The 18421-nt window shown below is 37.7% G+C and overlaps 1 protein-coding gene across 1 annotated transcript in view; it reads left to right on the top strand.

Moving 5' to 3' along the window:
* Positions 1-18421, top strand: part of LOC115419414 (integrin alpha-5-like) — a 62556-nt gene that overhangs the window by 22997 nt on the left and 21138 nt on the right. Inside the window, exons 9-18 of the mRNA XM_030134176.1 lie at positions 46-89; positions 231-287; positions 4013-4065; positions 5190-5398; positions 6025-6216; positions 6302-6347; positions 6429-6542; positions 9299-9354; positions 9981-10138; positions 15498-15635. Coding sequence (XP_029990036.1) covers positions 46-89; positions 231-287; positions 4013-4065; positions 5190-5398; positions 6025-6216; positions 6302-6347; positions 6429-6542; positions 9299-9354; positions 9981-10138; positions 15498-15635 — 1067 coding nt within the window. The remainder of the gene's footprint in view (positions 1-45; positions 90-230; positions 288-4012; positions 4066-5189; positions 5399-6024; positions 6217-6301; positions 6348-6428; positions 6543-9298; positions 9355-9980; positions 10139-15497; positions 15636-18421) is intronic.

Here is an 18421-nt window from a genome sequence, read left to right on the forward strand (position 1 = left end):
GGTGTTGATTTTTTTACCCTTTTTGCTCCTTTCTGTCCTTCACAGATTTCATCGCGGGAGTTCCTAAAGGACTCCTGCTGTATGGTTTAGTAAGCATTCCTCACATTTTCATTTTACAATATAAAATGCCAAAATGAAGGGCTATTTACATGAAGTGTATACAGCTATACATGAATAACCCCATATAATCTCGTTTGCACCTATGTTCATCACTGTTCCTCTCATTCTAGGTGTCTATATTCGATGGAAAGGACATGACGTATCTGCTCAACTTGACGGGGGAGCAGGTATGTTCACATCTGGCTTAAGATCTTCTGTACTTTTTCCTCTGTTTTCACATGTGGGCACATATTTAAAGTGGCATGTGTAAAGAAAAGGGTAGAAGATGAAGGAATTTTGCCCTGTGGAGATGAGGCCTATACTGGGGTCAAAGGTTGGGCTTACAGTATGCACAGCTCACGGTTTCTAGAAGCTGTAAATTAAACCCAGAAACAGTGGAATGGGATTGAGTTCACGTTGTCATTGTATTGATTCAGCATGTGTGTGTTTTAAATGAGAAGTTACAGTTAAGGAGCTACACACTAACCGGTGTTGGTGTCACGTTGCTTAAAATATAACCCATAGATGATATTTTAACTCATAAAGACCCAGTGGTACTTCTATGGCAGTTCCTAAATGAATTTTTCACTATATTTAATCTTTTTTAAGTGAATTATCACCATTTATTATTATATTATCTTCTTTATTTTACTTTATTTTTCAGTGAAAATCATGCATTTTCCTGTATTTAATTCAATGATCATGTAGATGTTCATTAATGCTCTGATTAAAGTGGAAGGTTATTATATCAGAAACAGAGAAAACTGAAAAAAAGTATCTTTTTCTGCAAAATTTGTCATTAACTGAACATAATCCAAGTGTGTCCATCCACTGTCATTGATCCAACTCCATGGGTTTTATGGGTGAATCAATGTTGTAGAAGATGACAGTGTTTCCATGTTCACTACGGAGCCTCTGAACGTCCAAATGGGTCTTATCTGATGACAATGAAAAGATGAAAAACTGCATTTTACACCAATTATTTACATGTACATGTTGTACAGTTGTGTTCAATGGTGAAAAACATCAGCTTCTGTTTTTATCATTTGTTTTATATGAGCCTAATGTTGTTTCTTCATGGTTCTCATTCCACCTGGTCACTTTCTGATGCTTTGGTTAAACGCCACAATGAGAGACCTGTAGAGTGACTCACTACTCCCTCTAGTGGTCACATAAATTGCCCGGCCTGTCAACATAAATAAATCTATTTCATATCTGTACCATCCAGTAGTACTTCAGTATCTTTGGTAGAACTTCATAGAACTTTATTCTAAACACTCTGAGGATAATTTTAGCTTTTTTTTTAATTAAATATTTGACTGTATAAATACTACAAATAGACCCTTTTATTATGTGGGGGACATGTTATCCTACATCTAGTGGTGTAATATATCATATCATATTATTTTATATATATATATATATATATATATACACACATACATATACTATATTTGCATATAATGATAGGATTAGTGGATCAACAGGTATTAAACAGTTTAGATCAATAGATGATTTGGGTTGACGGTGGATGTTTGGTCTTTATGGGTTAAAAGGAAATATCACTCACACCTTCTGTGAATCATCTCCCACTGACCAGCAGCTAAAGTTCCTGTGGAAACTAAAATGTTCAACAAAATAGAGAAACTGCAATTGTAAAATAAGAGTTGACATTTAAATGGGATACTTAAGTTGTGTCCCATCTGCAAAAAGGCATCTTTGTCTACATATTGCAACAGTGCATTGTAAAGTGTGTAATCATGCACACATGGTACAACATGGGTCTCAGTGTGTGTGGCTGTGTCTCAGTGTTTCCACTGTGGGGGGTCATCAGTAAGGCTCAGAGGTGTCAGTCTGAGGGTGGAGGGCGCTGAATAAACTGTCAAGTCATAGTGAGAGTGATGAGGTAAACTCCTAGCTGCTGCTCTTTGTGGGTAAACATGAGTGGAGGAACCATGGGTGTTTGGACAGCGCTGTCAAATTCAGCTGCAAAAACACACCAGAGCGTCTTTGTGCAAGAGACCCTGCTGATGTGGCAAAAGAAACCTCATATTTTGTCATTTGTTAAACAGTTGGACTAGTCACTGATGTACTGATGGCTCATAATGAAATAGATCTGTTCTGTGTCCTGTTGTTTTTGTTTTGTGTAAACTGCAGACAAACAGGGATGGGTAATATGATATATTCATCATATACATAAGTTACCATGAAACATTAGGAATGTCTGTAGTCCTTTTCATTGCATTCCCACAGATCTTCATGTAATGAATTCCTAACATTTTTAATCTATACTTGATCTTTATAATTTTCATGTTATTATAGTGAAGGTTTGATACCATGTCCTCTATGTCATACATTTTTTTGGATATTATGTAAGTGATATATATATATTTTTTTAGCAATATCTGTCATGTTGTTTATGGTATCACTAAATGTATTTTTTTGTACAATAATTCCAAAATAAGGAAAAAAAAACTATTATGCTGAATATATATGTAGGTATTTCCTATTTAGCAGGGATTTTAGTCAGCAGAAAAAGCCAATGACGCAGCAGCTACTGCTAAACAAGCTAATGCCATATCAGTTAATACTAAACAAGTTAATGATACAAGCAATGATTTTCTGACTAAAGACCCCTTTGGTCTGAAGCATATTTTATAGAGGAGCTAATGCTAAACTAGTTAATGATACAGCAGCTAAAACTAAATTAGGTAATAACAGGTGTTAATGTTGTACTCGGTATGAATTGAATTTACACTTTATCACATATTTTAGCCAGTGCAGCCAGCTAAAGAAGCTAATTATACAGAAGCTAATGCTAAAAAAGCTAATGATAAAGCAGCTAATGCTTAACATGCTATTGATAAATCAGCAAATGCTACACAAGCTAATGATAAAGTAGCTAATGGTAAACAAGCTAATACAACGGCAGCTAATGCTAACTGAGCAAATTTCATAGTAGCAGTGACCTATCCTCTCAGAAATGGAGCGAACTAGGTAAGAGTTATGTGTGTAAACAGGAGCCACAATGAAACATCACCAATGATTTGGAGCTTTGTTTCTGACCACTGAACAAATATAATTTCAATATTTATTGTTAGCTTTATCTATCTTTACATCCTCTACCCTGAAGGAAATAACTTTGTAGATGTTAAATTAAATAAATTACTTCCTTTACTAGCATAACCTTTACTAGCTAATGTTTGATAGAACTCCTGGATGATCTGCAAAGCTCATAGTGTGTGACTAACTTGTTTTTGCCATGTAGCAAAGGAAGTTGAAGATGTTTTAGAGCTTTGGCCTCAGCTGTAGCGTAAATTTGTCAGGTTTTTGGGAACACATCACACCTCTGCTAAACCTTTCTTCTTGCTTGAATCTGTAGGAGAGGTCATATTTCTCACAGTGTGAATTCATGGCAAAGCATAGCTCCTCAGGTAACATAGGAAATGAACTTTGCCCAGAATCTCAGTTTGATTTATGGTGATATTGGTTGTTTTCAGTGTGGGATACCGGAAGACAATTCCAATTCTGAGGTTTGTTTTTCACAAGGGTCTCCAAACTTTCATAGAAACTCCACAAATCACTTTGAAGTAGTCACCCAAGGATGTAACTTGACCCTAATTTATCATAGATGGTATGAAATTAAAGCGGAAACCCTGAGTGCGTTTTGAAGGAGTTTGGGTCCCAGATGCCCGGACCCCCTACCTCTGCTCAGGCTTACTGGAGCTTTAACACTAAGCTCCATGAAAAGGGAGAGGACCAGACCCCAGGGGATTGTGGGATTGAGAGATTGAAGAGGAAAGCTTCTGCGGGTGATGGAGTATATGAAAAAGAAAAGGGACAAAAAGAAAAGAGATGTGTGCACTGTGGTGTGATTACAGGCTAACTGGGTTGTGTTTGTAATGGGTTCCAGATGGGGTCCTACTTCGGCTATGCAGTGGCAGCGACTGACATCAACAACGACGGGTGAGTGGACAGAGTGACACTGACACGAACTCAGGGATAAGAAAGACTTCAGCTGAGATTTTGGGGAAAAGGGAGACGATTGTGAGCTTAAACAGGAGAAGAAAAGTGAAAGGTCGTGACCTCAGTGCAACACAGGTCATCAGTGTGACTTCACCATGACCATCACTCATATGTCACTCTAATAAATCACCAAAATTTCCCTTCCTTCAGTGGAAATATCTTTAACTCTCATTCTGTATTTACTTCCTCTTATTGTGACATCTCAAGCTATTTTCACTTCCTTGTCACCAGTACAATCATACTTTTACTCCCGCGGGAACTCTTTAAGTTTCTGTGCCATGAAATTTCTATTCATATCTTTAGTCTCATAGTATAATTACCTAACTCGTATACAAATGAACAAAAGTATGTGGATACTTTGAATTCAGGTGTTTCTTTTCTAACAGGGTTCTGGGATACAAAACTATCATAATATAGTTTTATATTGTGATAAATATCATATTGATTATTAATATTGATGTTTATATGTGAAATTATCATGAACAGGACATCTTACAGCTGTAGACATGATGTGTCCCAATATTTTTATCCATATAGTTTAGAAACATCAATATTCAATCAAAGTTTAATGGGAGATTTTTCTTCCTAAATGAGATGTAAAGAAGGTAGATGGCTAATTGTGGTAGAAAATTATTATTTACTCAGAGCACGACAATTTTTTTTTTTTTTTTAGAAATTTAGAGGTAGAACATTTGAAATCACTGTCAGGGATTTAAAAAAATAAATATTGAGAGAAATTAAGTAAAAAACCAACTCTGAGGCTTTTTGGAAATATAACTTTATTTCTTCCCTTGTATTAACTGTGATATTGTCAGTCATTATTGGCAAATAAATCAACTTTAAATCTAACTTTTTAAATCTTAAATAATGATTCTATATGCCAGGGGTGTTAAACATGTGGCTCGTGGGCCAAAACCAGGTCACCAGAGGTTGTGCCAGAGGAATGAATTTGCAAAGTGCAAAAATTACACTGAAGACATTAACAGTCATTTTCGTTCAGGGGCCACATCCAGACCAATGGGATGAATGTACTTTTTTTGTCTATGCTCATATTATACTTCCAGTCTGGATGACGTGGTGGTGGGGGCTCCATTGTTTATGCGTCGGGGGTCTGGTGGGCAGCTGGAGGAGCTGGGTAAAGTGTATGTGTACCTCCAGAGGGGGCCCCTGGAGCTGGACCCCGCCCCGTCCCACCTCCTCGGTTTTCAGGCCTTCAGTCGGTTCGGATCCTCCCTGGCTCCGCTCGGTGATCTCAACCAAGATGGTTTCAATGGTAGGTAAATGCCAATAGAATGCATCACAGACTTCTAATGAAGTGTGTCTCTTTTAACCCTTAGGTCCTCTGACATTTTTGGATGTTTTTCTCTGATTTTTTTTTTTTTTTTTGGATGATTTTGCCTTTTGGCAAGAACTTTTCTTTTTAGTTATATTTTTGAAATCCAGTGTCTTTTACTCTTACATGTATTTTTATACTCCCATGATGCGTTTGGCACCCTCTGGTTACCTACATGGCAAAAATGTACACCATCCATGGACAAAAATGCCCCATTGGCTTCCATTATAACCACATTTTTTTAATTTCATTGCCATTACACTTTATAACCATACATTCTCTAATGTCACATTTTTATTTAGAAGAAGACTAGTGATATTTGACTTTTGTACTGTATTCCACAAGTTTCAACCATTTGTTGAATGTTTGGTAGTTTTAAACAGGGCTGAAATTGTTTAAGACTTTTCTGAAAAATTAGCCAAAAAAATTAATTGATGTATGAGGGTTTTATTGCAGTTTTTTGTGCTTGTACATTTTTAACCAGAGGGTGGTAAATTTGAGGAGAACATAAGGGTTAATTGTGTTCATTTTCTCATATCATTCACCTCTTCACTGTTTCCTATCAGACCTGGCTGTGGGCTGTCCTTATGGAGGAGACGACCAGCAGGGATTGGTTCTTATCTATAACGGTCATGAGGAAGGACTGAAGGACACACCCACTCAGACTCTCTCTGGCCAATGGGCTACCACCTCTTTTCCCGCCAGCTTTGGCTTTACTCTTCGTAGCAACAGAGATTTGGATCGTAATGGTTACCCAGGTACTGACTAGAAATGCCCATGTCCAGGCTGGTTTTTATTCCTTATCATGTCTGATACCAGTTAATTCATTCCCTCCTGTTGCAGATCTGATGGTCGGTGCATTTGGGGTGGATAAAGCAGTTCTGTACAGGTTCGTTAAAGCAGCCTGTACTGTAACGACTCATGAGTGAGTAGGCCGCTGTGATTTGTAACAGTGTGTGTTTTTGATCAGAGCTCGTCCCATTGTCAGTGCCACCGCTTCTTTAACGGTGCAACCAACCATGTTCAACCAGGAGGAGAAGTCCTGTACGCTGTCCACCAGGAATCAAACCACAGCGGTTTCTTGGTATGGATACACACTGTTTTTCCTTTAATGAATCAGTCCAATTAATTTATACATGTTTTTGGAATTGTAGTGAAAATACCTTTTATGATTTAATCCAAAGTTTCAAAGGTTGATTTAGATCCAACATTAACCCATAAAGACCCAGTGGTGCTTTTGTTGTTTTCAAATTAATTTTTCTCTCCATTTAGTCTTTCTTAAGTGATTTATCACCATTTATTATTACATTATCCAGTCTGTTTTGTGTTTTCTCAGTGAATATCAGATACTTTACTGTATTTAATTCACTGATCATGTAGATGTTCATAAAAGCTCAGATTGACATTGAGGGTTATGATCTCAGAAACAGAGAAAACTGAAGAAAAAGTGACTTTTTGAGCAAAATATAGTAATAACTGACCATAAACCCAGTGTGTCCATCCACTGTCATTGATCAAACTCCATGGGTTTTACTGCTGAATCAATGTTGTAGAAGATGACGATGTTTCCACGTTCACTGTGGAGCCTCTGAACGTCCAAATGGGTCATATTTGATGACCATGAAAAGATGAAAAATTGCATTTTACACAAATTATTTACATGTATTGATAGGATTAGTGGATCAACAGGTATTAACATATTAGATCAGTAGATGGTCTTGGTCTTGGCTGTTTGGGTCTTTATGAGTTAAAGCATGGATGTCAAACATACGGCTCATGGGCCAAAACCGGCCTGCCAAAGGGTCCAATTTGGCCCATGGGAGGAATATGTGAAATGCCACATTCAGACCAATTTGATCTCAGATGGGTAGGACCCAGTGGGGGCTGCTTGTCTTTCAGACAGAGGAAGCTCATTGTCGGCTTACATCAAAAAAACATTGTCAAGTTATTTAAACATAAATTTGGCCCTCTGTTCCTTTTTAAGAAAACGGTCAGTGACCTTATCATACTAAGTAGGCGTCTTTTCCAGGGACTGGACCAGTGTCCTCTGAATGTCCAGCAGAGCTAGGCTGCTTAGATTGCCTTGGCCCATTGTGTTGTGGGACTTCAGCCTTTTTAAACAAGAGATACTCCTTTCACTCCGACCTAGCCGACAGTTTGATTGATTTAACTATCTACAAAACGATATTAAACTCGAACAAGAAATGATTAAATTATGTAACTGAAACAAGAAAACGCTGAAATTATGTTAAATTGAAACAAGGAAGTCCAATGAGTGTGTTTTACAGTTTTACAGTGCAAGAAATGAACGAGTAATTTCGTAGTGGTTTCTTTCTCCATTTCACAGCAGAATGCGCGGCGGTATTAAACTGAACTGTCAGTGAAGGAGTAGATCTGAAAATAGCTGTCAATCAAACGGGATTCAGCCTTTCGACTGATCCTCCAATCAGCATGGGATTCTGGCGTCGAGCCCAGCCGAGCTCCGCCCACAGCTCTATTCACCCCCAGAGACGCCCGGCGTCTGGGGGCGGGACAACATCGTGGCATTTATCCAATTACTGTCCAGTTTTGAGGCAATGAAAAAAACTGTTCCACTCAGCCCCATTGAAGCCCATAGACGCCCGGCGTCTATGGGCAAATGCACTGAGCAGAGATCGAATGAGAAAACAGAGACACGGGAATGTATGAGAATTGAACAACATCGAGTCTGTTGATTTGTGATGAAGCTGATTCTGAAAGAACTCGTCTGTGAGATGAACATGTTCTAACACAATTGTAATCAATGAAATGTCAACACAACCGTACATATTTAACCATTTAATTTTTGTAATTTTAGGGGAAGCCGGGCTTCCCTTGCAGTCTATGAGAAATCGCCACTGGTCGGACCAATAAAATACTATTGGGGAGAAATCCAGGTGTGTTGACCTGATTTCTCATAATCAGACTACTGCTGTTATCAGATAAAGCAGATCAGATTATACTGTTAGCATGATCAATAATAATCTGATAACTCCAGAAATTAAATAATGATCTGAGTATTAGTGTGAATGTAAACAGGCTCATTTTCAGAGTCTCTAACACAAACTACAGTTGAATCTGACTTCATATTTATCATATTTTTTATGTGGCTATAATCTGGTGTCCACAACCGTTCACTCTTTAGCTTCTACTTCGGTCCTCCTATGTGCTTCTCCAAACTGGGACCATGCTACTGTAGAAATGCACCAGCTGTGGAAAAGCACCTCCACTTCAAATGATCTGAAGTAACCTTTTGACTGTAGAGTCGTCTGTGACATTTACAGAACATGGAAAGTCTTGCATAAGTTGCGTAACACACATCTTAGTTTAATTTCAGCTTTCCAACATTTACCTCACGAGAACGTCAAATGACTTCACCTTTGCCAGTTTCTTCTCTGAGCTGCTCTTAACTACACACCCTTATTCTTAGCTCCAGTGGAAAAAAAGGGAAAATTTACCCTGTTTTTAATGTCAATGAAGCTCTTTCCACAAGTTAAGTTTATCCATCCTCTTTAATGTGGAATATTTTTGCACCGAGAGCTGTTTGCCAAAGTCTGATGATACAAGGAGTTCTTGTTTTTGGGGTTTGTTGGTGTTTTTGCTGCCCCTGGAAACAAAAAAGGGGATGAAAGCAGAATGGAAGAGGAAGTGGGGAAAAGGGTGGAGTAAATTCACATTGAAAAGGTTGGAAAAAGGTTGTAACTGTAGGTTTTTATTTGGCATCGTTCAGCCTCCCTCGGAAGGTTGTGAAAGATTCAATGCAAAAAAAAAAAAAAAAAATCTAACATCTTGTGTGTGTTTTTGTCTTTCTCCGACTTCCAGTGTCAGCATCAGTTTCTGCCTGCTGGCTAATGGGAAGCACCTCCCCTCTCATCTAGGTGAGGCTCACACACACACACACACACACACACACACACACACACACATTCACACTCACACACACATGGTCCCTATTACCTTGCTTTCTTTGTGTGGCCACAACTATGCTGGACCTCACTGTGGTCAATTTGGCAGTTAAGATCAAGATAAAAGAAGAATCATGTAAATACGGGGTAACTTGGTGGGCTCAGGCAGTTTAGAGAAGTGTGTGTGTGTGTATGTGTGTGTTTATTTTAAGAGTGTGGGTGTGTATTGTCTGGGCTCGGTGCTTAGTTGTTGTCATATGGGCTGCAGCATTGGCCTCTGTGTGTGTTTCTGTTACTGTATGAAGGCACTTCACCATAATAATGTTTACTGCTGTACATGTGTGTGTGGATTTGCATGTGGTGAAAGCTGCATGCGGTGTTGTATGTCAGAGTGTAAAACAGACGCGCTGACATGCATATGCATATTGTTAGCCTCATAGCATAATTGCCTAAGTCATACACTATGTGGACAAAAGTATGTGGACATGTTGAATTCAGGTGTTTCTTTTCTAATGGGTCTGGGATATAGAACCACAAACTTTTGTCCATATAGTGGTTGTTTTCTTGGTGTTTGGTTTTACTGTGTGTGTTGTGTGAAGGGTTTGTGGTGGAGGTTCAGCTGGACAGTGTGAAACAGCATCAGAAGGAGTCCATCAGGAGGACGGTGTTCCTGGAAACCCATCAGCCCAGTCTGGTGAAGAGCTTCAATCTCACCAACGGACAGCGTTTGTGCCATGATGCCAAGATCTACCTCCTGGTCAGTCGCATTTTCAACACTGTCAAATAGATTGGAAGCAAACTGCTCTAAAATTCTACATTTTCTCTGCAAAAAATTGGAAAGTTGTTGGTGAAGTTAAAGGAATACCGTGACCATTTGGGAGACGTGTTCATTTCTTTTCCAGTGGGAAGTTGAATGAGATCTGTGATGATAGAGTCCATTCATATTCATCTGTTCTTTCAGTATTTAAATGTTAAGAGATAAGAAGCCTAGATAGATAGATAGATAGATAGATAGATAGATAGATAGATAGATAGATAGATAGATAGATAGATAGATAGATAGACTTTATTTTGGACATAAGTAGGCAAAAGAAATTACCAATTTAAACAGGACTCTCCAATATATTTGAAGGAAATAAATCAACCCCCAAAAAAACAACAAATGTCACACAACCCATAACTATTTCATTGTGGTTCTTTAACAACACTTTATGTCCACAACGGAGTAAGGAGAAGCCAAGCTTATATCGTTCTATCCCGATTTTACATGACTTGGATAATAAGCTAATATATACAGTCCGTATAAGGAATAGGTCAGTCATTAAATTACAGAAAAAGAGAACAAATGATAACATTCCATCAATAACTATTACAGTTTTACTCCCGTTCATTGATGCTATATCTGTGGAAAATAAGGTTTTATTCAACTTAGATTTTGTGATGTTTTCACGCTGTTTGATATTTAGTTTTATTCTATCCCACAAAACCACTCCACAACATGAAATGCACATCTGTTTAAGATTTGTTGTGGTGAAATGTCTGTCTGTAGTCATAACCACCTCTATGTGTGAATAATTTGTCTATGTGACTTGGAACTTATTTATTTCTTCTAGGGCTGTCAAAATTCACGTGTTAACGCAGATTAATCCATCATCATGATTAATCTGATCAACACAATTAACCCATTTGCAGCGCAGAATGACTCTGAATGTCTCTGCCAGTGCATTAGGGGCAGTTTGTCCAAGTAGAGTTACTGTCGGGCATGTGTTAATGGGTAGTTGATTCAGTAGTGACAGGCAGCAGAACCAACCCATAAAGATGGAAGACGCTACTACGTTGGTCCTCTGGATGAAAATATGAGGACAAAAAAAACCCCAGACAGAACAGATGTTTCAAGTTGTTTTGTTGAAACGGTTGGTGTTTAATAAACACGTTAAGTGCATATATATTCCCTTCTCTTGTGAGACTGTTTGCTCATGCAAAATGAAACACGATTAATATAGATTAAAAATGAATGATATTTAATCCTGATTAATTGAAATTAATCCACAGCAACCCTGTGAATAATCTGATTAAATTTTTTTATTGTTTGACAGCACTAATTTCTTCCTATCCACATTATTAAGGATATTTGACAAAATGTTCTCTGTTCAGGCCTGTCGTCAACACAAACATAGTCCTCTAGGTTGTAAAAACAGAGAGTTTAAGGGTGAACATTTCTAAGAATTGTGGTTTCTGTGAATCCATGTGGAGAAGAAGAATGAAGGGTTTAGAAAACAATGGAGTAACACCCCTGTTTACACAAGCCTATTGTTGTTTAATGAGCACCTGAAACATCAAATATTGGTCATATAGTTGTATAAGTCAGTGTTTTACCTGTGATAGATAAAACTCAGCACTGACACATTTAGCACATTCTAGTGTTTCGGGGAAATCTATAAAGAATACAACAGTTAAGGTCACTTACCTTCATTTACTGTTTGCATTCAGCTTCATGAATGAAGCCTCTGTGTCTGCTGAAGGTCCACAGATTAAAGTCCAACTGTATGTTTGTACCATTGTATAGTCATTTTGTTTCATTTTGTCACTTGTACAGAGATATTTTGTAAAGCAAATCTTGGGTGGATGCAACTTTTTTTAGTTCATTTTATTTCAAATATGCAACAAAACAAACAAAACAATCCCACTTTAGTGCCAAAAAATAAAACAGATTTCAAGAAAACATGAAAACTTCTACATAGATATGAATCAAAAATAATACATCATTTTGAACCATATTTGAAATTTTTGGAAGAACTGAGGGAAAATACTTATTCAAAAAAATCTCCATATTAGGGTGGACAGGGCATCAGACTGGAAACAGAAAAAAATAACTGGTGAGGCTCTGTTCTACACAAACTCATCTAGACCAGTTCATGACAACAATTTTCTCAAAAAAAAAAAAAGTAAAACCCTCTTCTAAGTTAGTAAGTTCTATTTCAAACATTAGTTCTGTTCTGAATATTTTAGGTTTGGCCTTAAATAATACAGGAAAGGAACCAAAAACGGTAACATCATTGACCTTGATTTTCTATATGACAATAAACAACTTGAAAAATTTCACAAAAGTAATAAAGTCTTGTTATGTCCTCCAGTAACACACTGAGGTTAAAAGGTTCGAATTTCAGAGTATTTCTGTGAGTGAACTATAAAGGGTTAATGTTATGAATGTTTGTGTTTTTCTCTCATCTGCTGTAAAAACATCTCTAACACGGTCCTTTACACTTTAAAATAAGTCACTATAGTATGTCTAATGTGGAAAAGGTCAACTTGGATGCATGTTTGTGGACTTCATCAGTGAATGAAAGTGGCTGAGTTTTGATCATGTGGCCAAAGTGTGTGATTCCAGTCACATGCAGCAGGTGTTCACTCATATACAGTGAGAACATAGTTAGATAAGAACCCCAGAGCGTTCAAAGATGGTCTTTGTCCATGTCTCCTTGATGTCTCTGCAGCTGTACGTCCACTGTGACCACCACTCGATGCTGTGATCCGCTTCGGTGTTAGTGTTTCTGGTCTTCATTAGTTTCTTGTACAGGATCCTTGCTGTTTCATTAATGCAGCACTTCCTACAGCTGCTGCATGTGATGTCATACTCAGGCTCCAGACTTCTTCTCAGCGGTGGTCCCGGTGCAGGTTGAGACTTACATAGAACACAGGAGAAAAACTGGTCTTAACCCATAAAGACCCAGTGCTACTTTTGCGTCAGTTCCCTCTCTATTTAACCTTTCTTAAGTGAGTTATCACCATGTATTATAATATTATCCTCTGTAATTTGCATTTTTCAGTGTAAATAATGTATTTTCCTATATTTAATTGACTGATCATGTAGATGTTCATGAAAACAGAGTAAATTCACAGGTTATTATATGAAAACAGAGAAAACTGAAGAAAAAGTGTCATTTTCTGCAAAATATATCATTTAATATTATATACTGAATGTTTAACCCTTAATGGATAAATGACAGTGGTTGGAGATGCTTGTTTTTACACAGAATTAATGATATATTTAGCTAAAAAATTCATGTTTCCTTCAGTTTTCTGTGTTTTGATATGATATTTGAATTTTGAGTGTAAATCATGTATTTTCCTATATTTAACAACCTGACAAATTCACAAATTCAACTGGGGATTGAGTCAGATAGAACATGATGCTGACATACAGGGACATCATGATAATCCCACCCCAGCACCTTATGTGAGTGTTGGAGATCTCGTTCTGGTTCCAGACCAGGCCTCGGTGCTTCTAGGAGTTCCTGGTTGGTAACTCCTACCCTGGGGTGTTCTCTGTTCCTGCTGCTGCTTTCTGTTCCCAGATGACTCATTTCATTTAATTTCTAAGCTGCACTAGCTACAGTCTGCCACATCCCATACTTCACTGCAGGATGGTTGGAACTTTTAGTGGTCATGTCCAAAACTATGAAAAAACTACTGTAAACAAAACTAATTTTCCTTTAATTTTGACCATATTTCATGTTGACATGACCAAAGGAAAAGAGAAATAATTTACAGTCTTTAATTACTGTGCAATAAGCATTCAGCTTTTATGCTTTACATCTTCTGTAAATGTTCCGGTTCTTAATCCCAGCCCCTGGGAACCTGAGTCCTGCTGGTTTTAATTCTGTTCATCTAATCAGAGGCTGTTTTGCACCTGCAGCTCCAGGTGAATGCTATTAACTAGTTAGTATGACAGAGGTTAAAGTCATTTCCTAATAGACAGAGCTGTTTGAAGTGTTATTTTGGGAGGTACCTTTAACTGAAGACAGAGGAGAAACTACTACACCACCGATCTTCTCATCACTCACTGGTGACCGGATCAAAGGGAAAACCCTGCAGAAGCACATATGTGTAGATGTGCACTGTAAAGCCATAATAATCAGAGCACTTTCCTGTTTGACAGGATGAAAGATGGTTTGACTTTCAACCGTGCACTCGGCTGTCACTCTGGGGTTTTTTTCACAGCAGTTCCCATTTTTTGTTTAAAAATCATGTTCATGTCACAGACAAAACCTGCAGTAGCTGCATTTCCATCAGCGTGTTTTTTGCACGTTTTGAAGTATTGCATTAGAAAAATGTTGGAGGAAATTTGCAACATTTGGAAAAAAACATCCACCAAAACAGTTGAAGGTTCTTTCTTTTTGTCCAAGAGTTAATTCACTTCATAAAAGATAGGAAAAACTTCATGTGGAAAAAGTGAACATTTAACAAGACTGTTTAGGAGACAAAAGAAGAAAAGGTTCAAAACATATTTAGAAATTTGCATAAAGTACTAAAGCTTTTTTCTCTTCTAGATAGTGATAAGTTTCTTCAAGATTTGGTTTTTTTAGCAGTTGGCAAACAAGCAAAGTAAGGATGTGTCCAAATCGTAATTTTTTGATTAAGAAGGATTTTTATTGTTGACTGTTTATAACTGATGTGTGTATTTTACTTTAACACTTTACAGAGCTTAAAATCTAATTTCATTGCACTGTACAATGGAATTTTGCAGTGACAATAGAGGTTATTCTATTCTATTCTATTCTATTCTATTCTATTCTATTCTATTCCAAAAAGGAGGTACATGGTCAAAACTTGGCAAAAACACAGTAAAGAAACAATAAAGGAAAATCACCACAACACTAGAAACAACACTGAAAACAACCTACAAGGAAAACAGTGTAAAAAAAACAAAACAAAAAAAAAACAACCCAAATCCTCTATTTTTTATAGTGAGTCAGTCTCATTCACTGCTCTGTGTTTTACTCCCATTTCACAGGCTGCGGGGGGTGAACTGAGCATGCTCAGGTGTCTATGGAAAGAACAAGGTCTATTCTATCAGCACATTTGGAAATTCTTATTGAGCAAACAGTTGAATTTTTATGAATATTTAAAATAAATCGTACATTCAGAACAATCACCACGGACACGTCAGGGTTTGTTGACAGAAGCCTAATTTGCATTTGTTTTGATTTTGCTCCTTTGTGCAACATTTCAGAAGTTTGCGTCAAACGTTCTTGGCGGTTTTGTTGAGTTACATCTTGTACCTTCACATTTAAGAAGTCAACACACCATTGACGTTTGATTTCCATATGTTGCAGGGTGAGGAGGAATTTCGGGATAAACTGTCTCCCATTTATATCAGCCTCAACTTCAGTCTGGATCCTGAAGCCCCGGTGGACCAGCATGGCCTCAGACCAATCCTGAATTATCAGACAGAGCAGCTTATACAGCAGAAGGTATGTACATTAACTCATAATACTCCATTCACATGATGGGCCACACAGCAGGATACTGCTCATATACTGTTAATGTTGCATTTATTCCCTGATTCAGAAGGTGCTTCATAGAAAAAACTGACAGAACTATAAATTTCAAGGCTTGGACCTTTAACCCATAAAGACCCAATGCTAATTTAGTGTCAGTTCCCAAATTATTGTTTTTTGTTTTTTTTTTTACTATGTTTTACCTTTCTTAAGGGATTTATCACCATTTATTGTAATATTATCCTCTGTGTTTTATTTATGTGTTTATTTTTACTGTAAATCATGTATTTTTTTTATATTTAATTCACTGATCATGTAGATGTTCATAGAAGCTCAGACTAAATTCAAAGGTTACTATATCAAAAACACAGAAAACTGAAGAAAAAGTGACTTTTTCAGTAAAATATATCATTAAGTGAACATAAACCAAGTGTCAGCCATCCACTGTCATTTATCAAATTTATTCTCATTTATTCTTCAATTTCATTCAATTTGTGGCTTATTTTGTTCTCGTCACTTATTATTTTTTGTCACTTTTTTTTCATTTTGTTGATTATTTTGGCTGTTTTTGTTTATTTTCTTGCTTTTTTTTTAAGTTCATTTGAGTAGTTTATTTTGCTTATTTTTTCATATTACATATTGTATCGTAATTTTTTTTTTGTTCATTTTATTTACTATTTAATATATATATATCGTCAAAAGCCAAGTGTCTATCCACTGTCGTTGATCAAACTCCATGGGTTTTACTGGTGAATCAATGTTGCAGACGATGACAGATGACATCTTGTAGATAGTCCAATAGGACCTGAACAGAGGCTTAATGGACTCTATGCACAGCTCCACTACTTCCTGAACTTCAGGAGGGTCCTTTATTTCCTGTCTTTCATTATTGGACACACTGATTAATCCAGTTGTGCCTAATTAATCAGTAGTCACAAGAAGTAGCAGGCACACCTGGATTAATCAGTGTGTCTAATAATGAAAGACAGGAAATAAAGGACCCTCCTGAAGTTCAGCAAGTAGTGGGGCTGTGCATAGATGCCCATTATTTACTTTAAGGGGCCAGTAGATTTGTACAGCATCCGCAAAACAATGAAATTGAATGTTGTACGTTCTAAAAATGGAACCCAGGGGCAGCATATACAAAGAAAACAGGATCCAGAATAGAACCCTGAGGCACCCCAAAGCCTTCAAATTCAACTGTTACTATTTAAGAACAGTGAAAACTGAAGAAAAAGTGACTTTTTCAGCAAAATGTATCATTAACTGAACATAAACCCAGTGTCTCCATCCACTGTCACTGATCCAACTCCATGGGTTTTACTGGTGAATCAGTGTTGTAGAAGATGACAGTGTTTCCATGCTCACTACAAATGGGTCATATCTGATGACCATGAAAAGAGGACAAACTGTATTTTACACCAATTGTTTACATGGATTGATTGGATTAATGGATCAACAGGTATTAAGCATCTTACATCAGTTGATGGCTTTGGTCATCGGTGGATATTTGGGTCTTTTAAGGGTTAAATAAATAAAAAATGATCCCATCAATGTTGGTGGGTCTTATCTCTTCACCAGACTTCACTAAAGCTCTACTTTGTTTTATTTCTCCTCTTTGTAAATCTCTGAGTGTATGAAGCGTATCTCAGTGTAAACTTGTAAAGTGCATCTATATATTACATTACCACAGCAAACATCCACTGGAGACCACACCGTTTATACAGCCTCATGTCATGCGTTTTGTGTAGCGAGCAGATGTTCACCACTGTGATTACCAGTGGAGAGAGATCGTAACAGATGGTACCATGAATATTTTCACAGCACTTCACCCAGCAGTCATGTGCAAGTGGGCATTGGAAACACATTGCTTCCACACATACAGTGCTGGTCTAACTTCAGCCCCTAAACCTGTTTACATTTGGTATGCAGGAAATTTATTTGAACAGCGAAGACGGAGAGTAGAGACAGCCATTTCCAAATTAACATCAAATGTAGAGGGCCTTTTTAAGTGTTGATCCCCATATGGTTGGAGGTTGAGGGTCAGGCCTGATAGAGCAAGGGCTGATTACTGCTCTCTGGTCTCTGCTGGTAGTTTTTTTTTCTTTTTGGTTTCTATAAGAAGAGTTTATGGAGGACTGGCGAGTCATGGCTTTGCAAAAAAACAGAGGGAGGACTGACAGCTCCGTTTGGGTGGGGCGGCGCTCAGCAACTCAACACATCTGGTTGTGGTTTGTTTATGTACGTTGCCAGTGGTCTCCTGCACCAGGCTGGAAGCAGGCACAAGTTTATGTGAGTGATATAAGGTGATATGGTGCCGTGTGGACATCTCGTGCTTGTAAGTTAGCATTTTAACCCTATAGCCCCTGAGACATCATTCCAGGTAAAGGTGCTGCTGTGAATTATCATCTGTTTCAGTGTCATAAAAGTTGCTGTGAGTATGTGCTTGTGTTCCTTTTCTTCAGTGGTTTTGCTTTACTGTGTGTTTTAGGGTCAAAACAGGGTGGAATAACAAAAAGACAAGGAGAGGAATTGAAGTTTGACAGGTTTTGACTAAATAAGGCACTCAGGATGTACATCAATAAGAGATTTAGGATGTTGCACATGAACTGTGAACTGGAACACACTGAACAAGTATTTGAGGGCGTTTTCAGACTGGGTATCCGGATCTGTGCCGTACCTGGATACGCTCACACTATTCCTACAGATTTTGCATTCACAAGCAAGTACCGTGGCCCGTGCCCGAGAATGAGCGGGTG

Source organism: Sphaeramia orbicularis, chromosome 5 (assembly GCF_902148855.1).
Source record: "Sphaeramia orbicularis chromosome 5, fSphaOr1.1, whole genome shotgun sequence".
NCBI lineage: Eukaryota > Metazoa > Chordata > Actinopteri > Kurtiformes > Apogonidae > Sphaeramia > Sphaeramia orbicularis.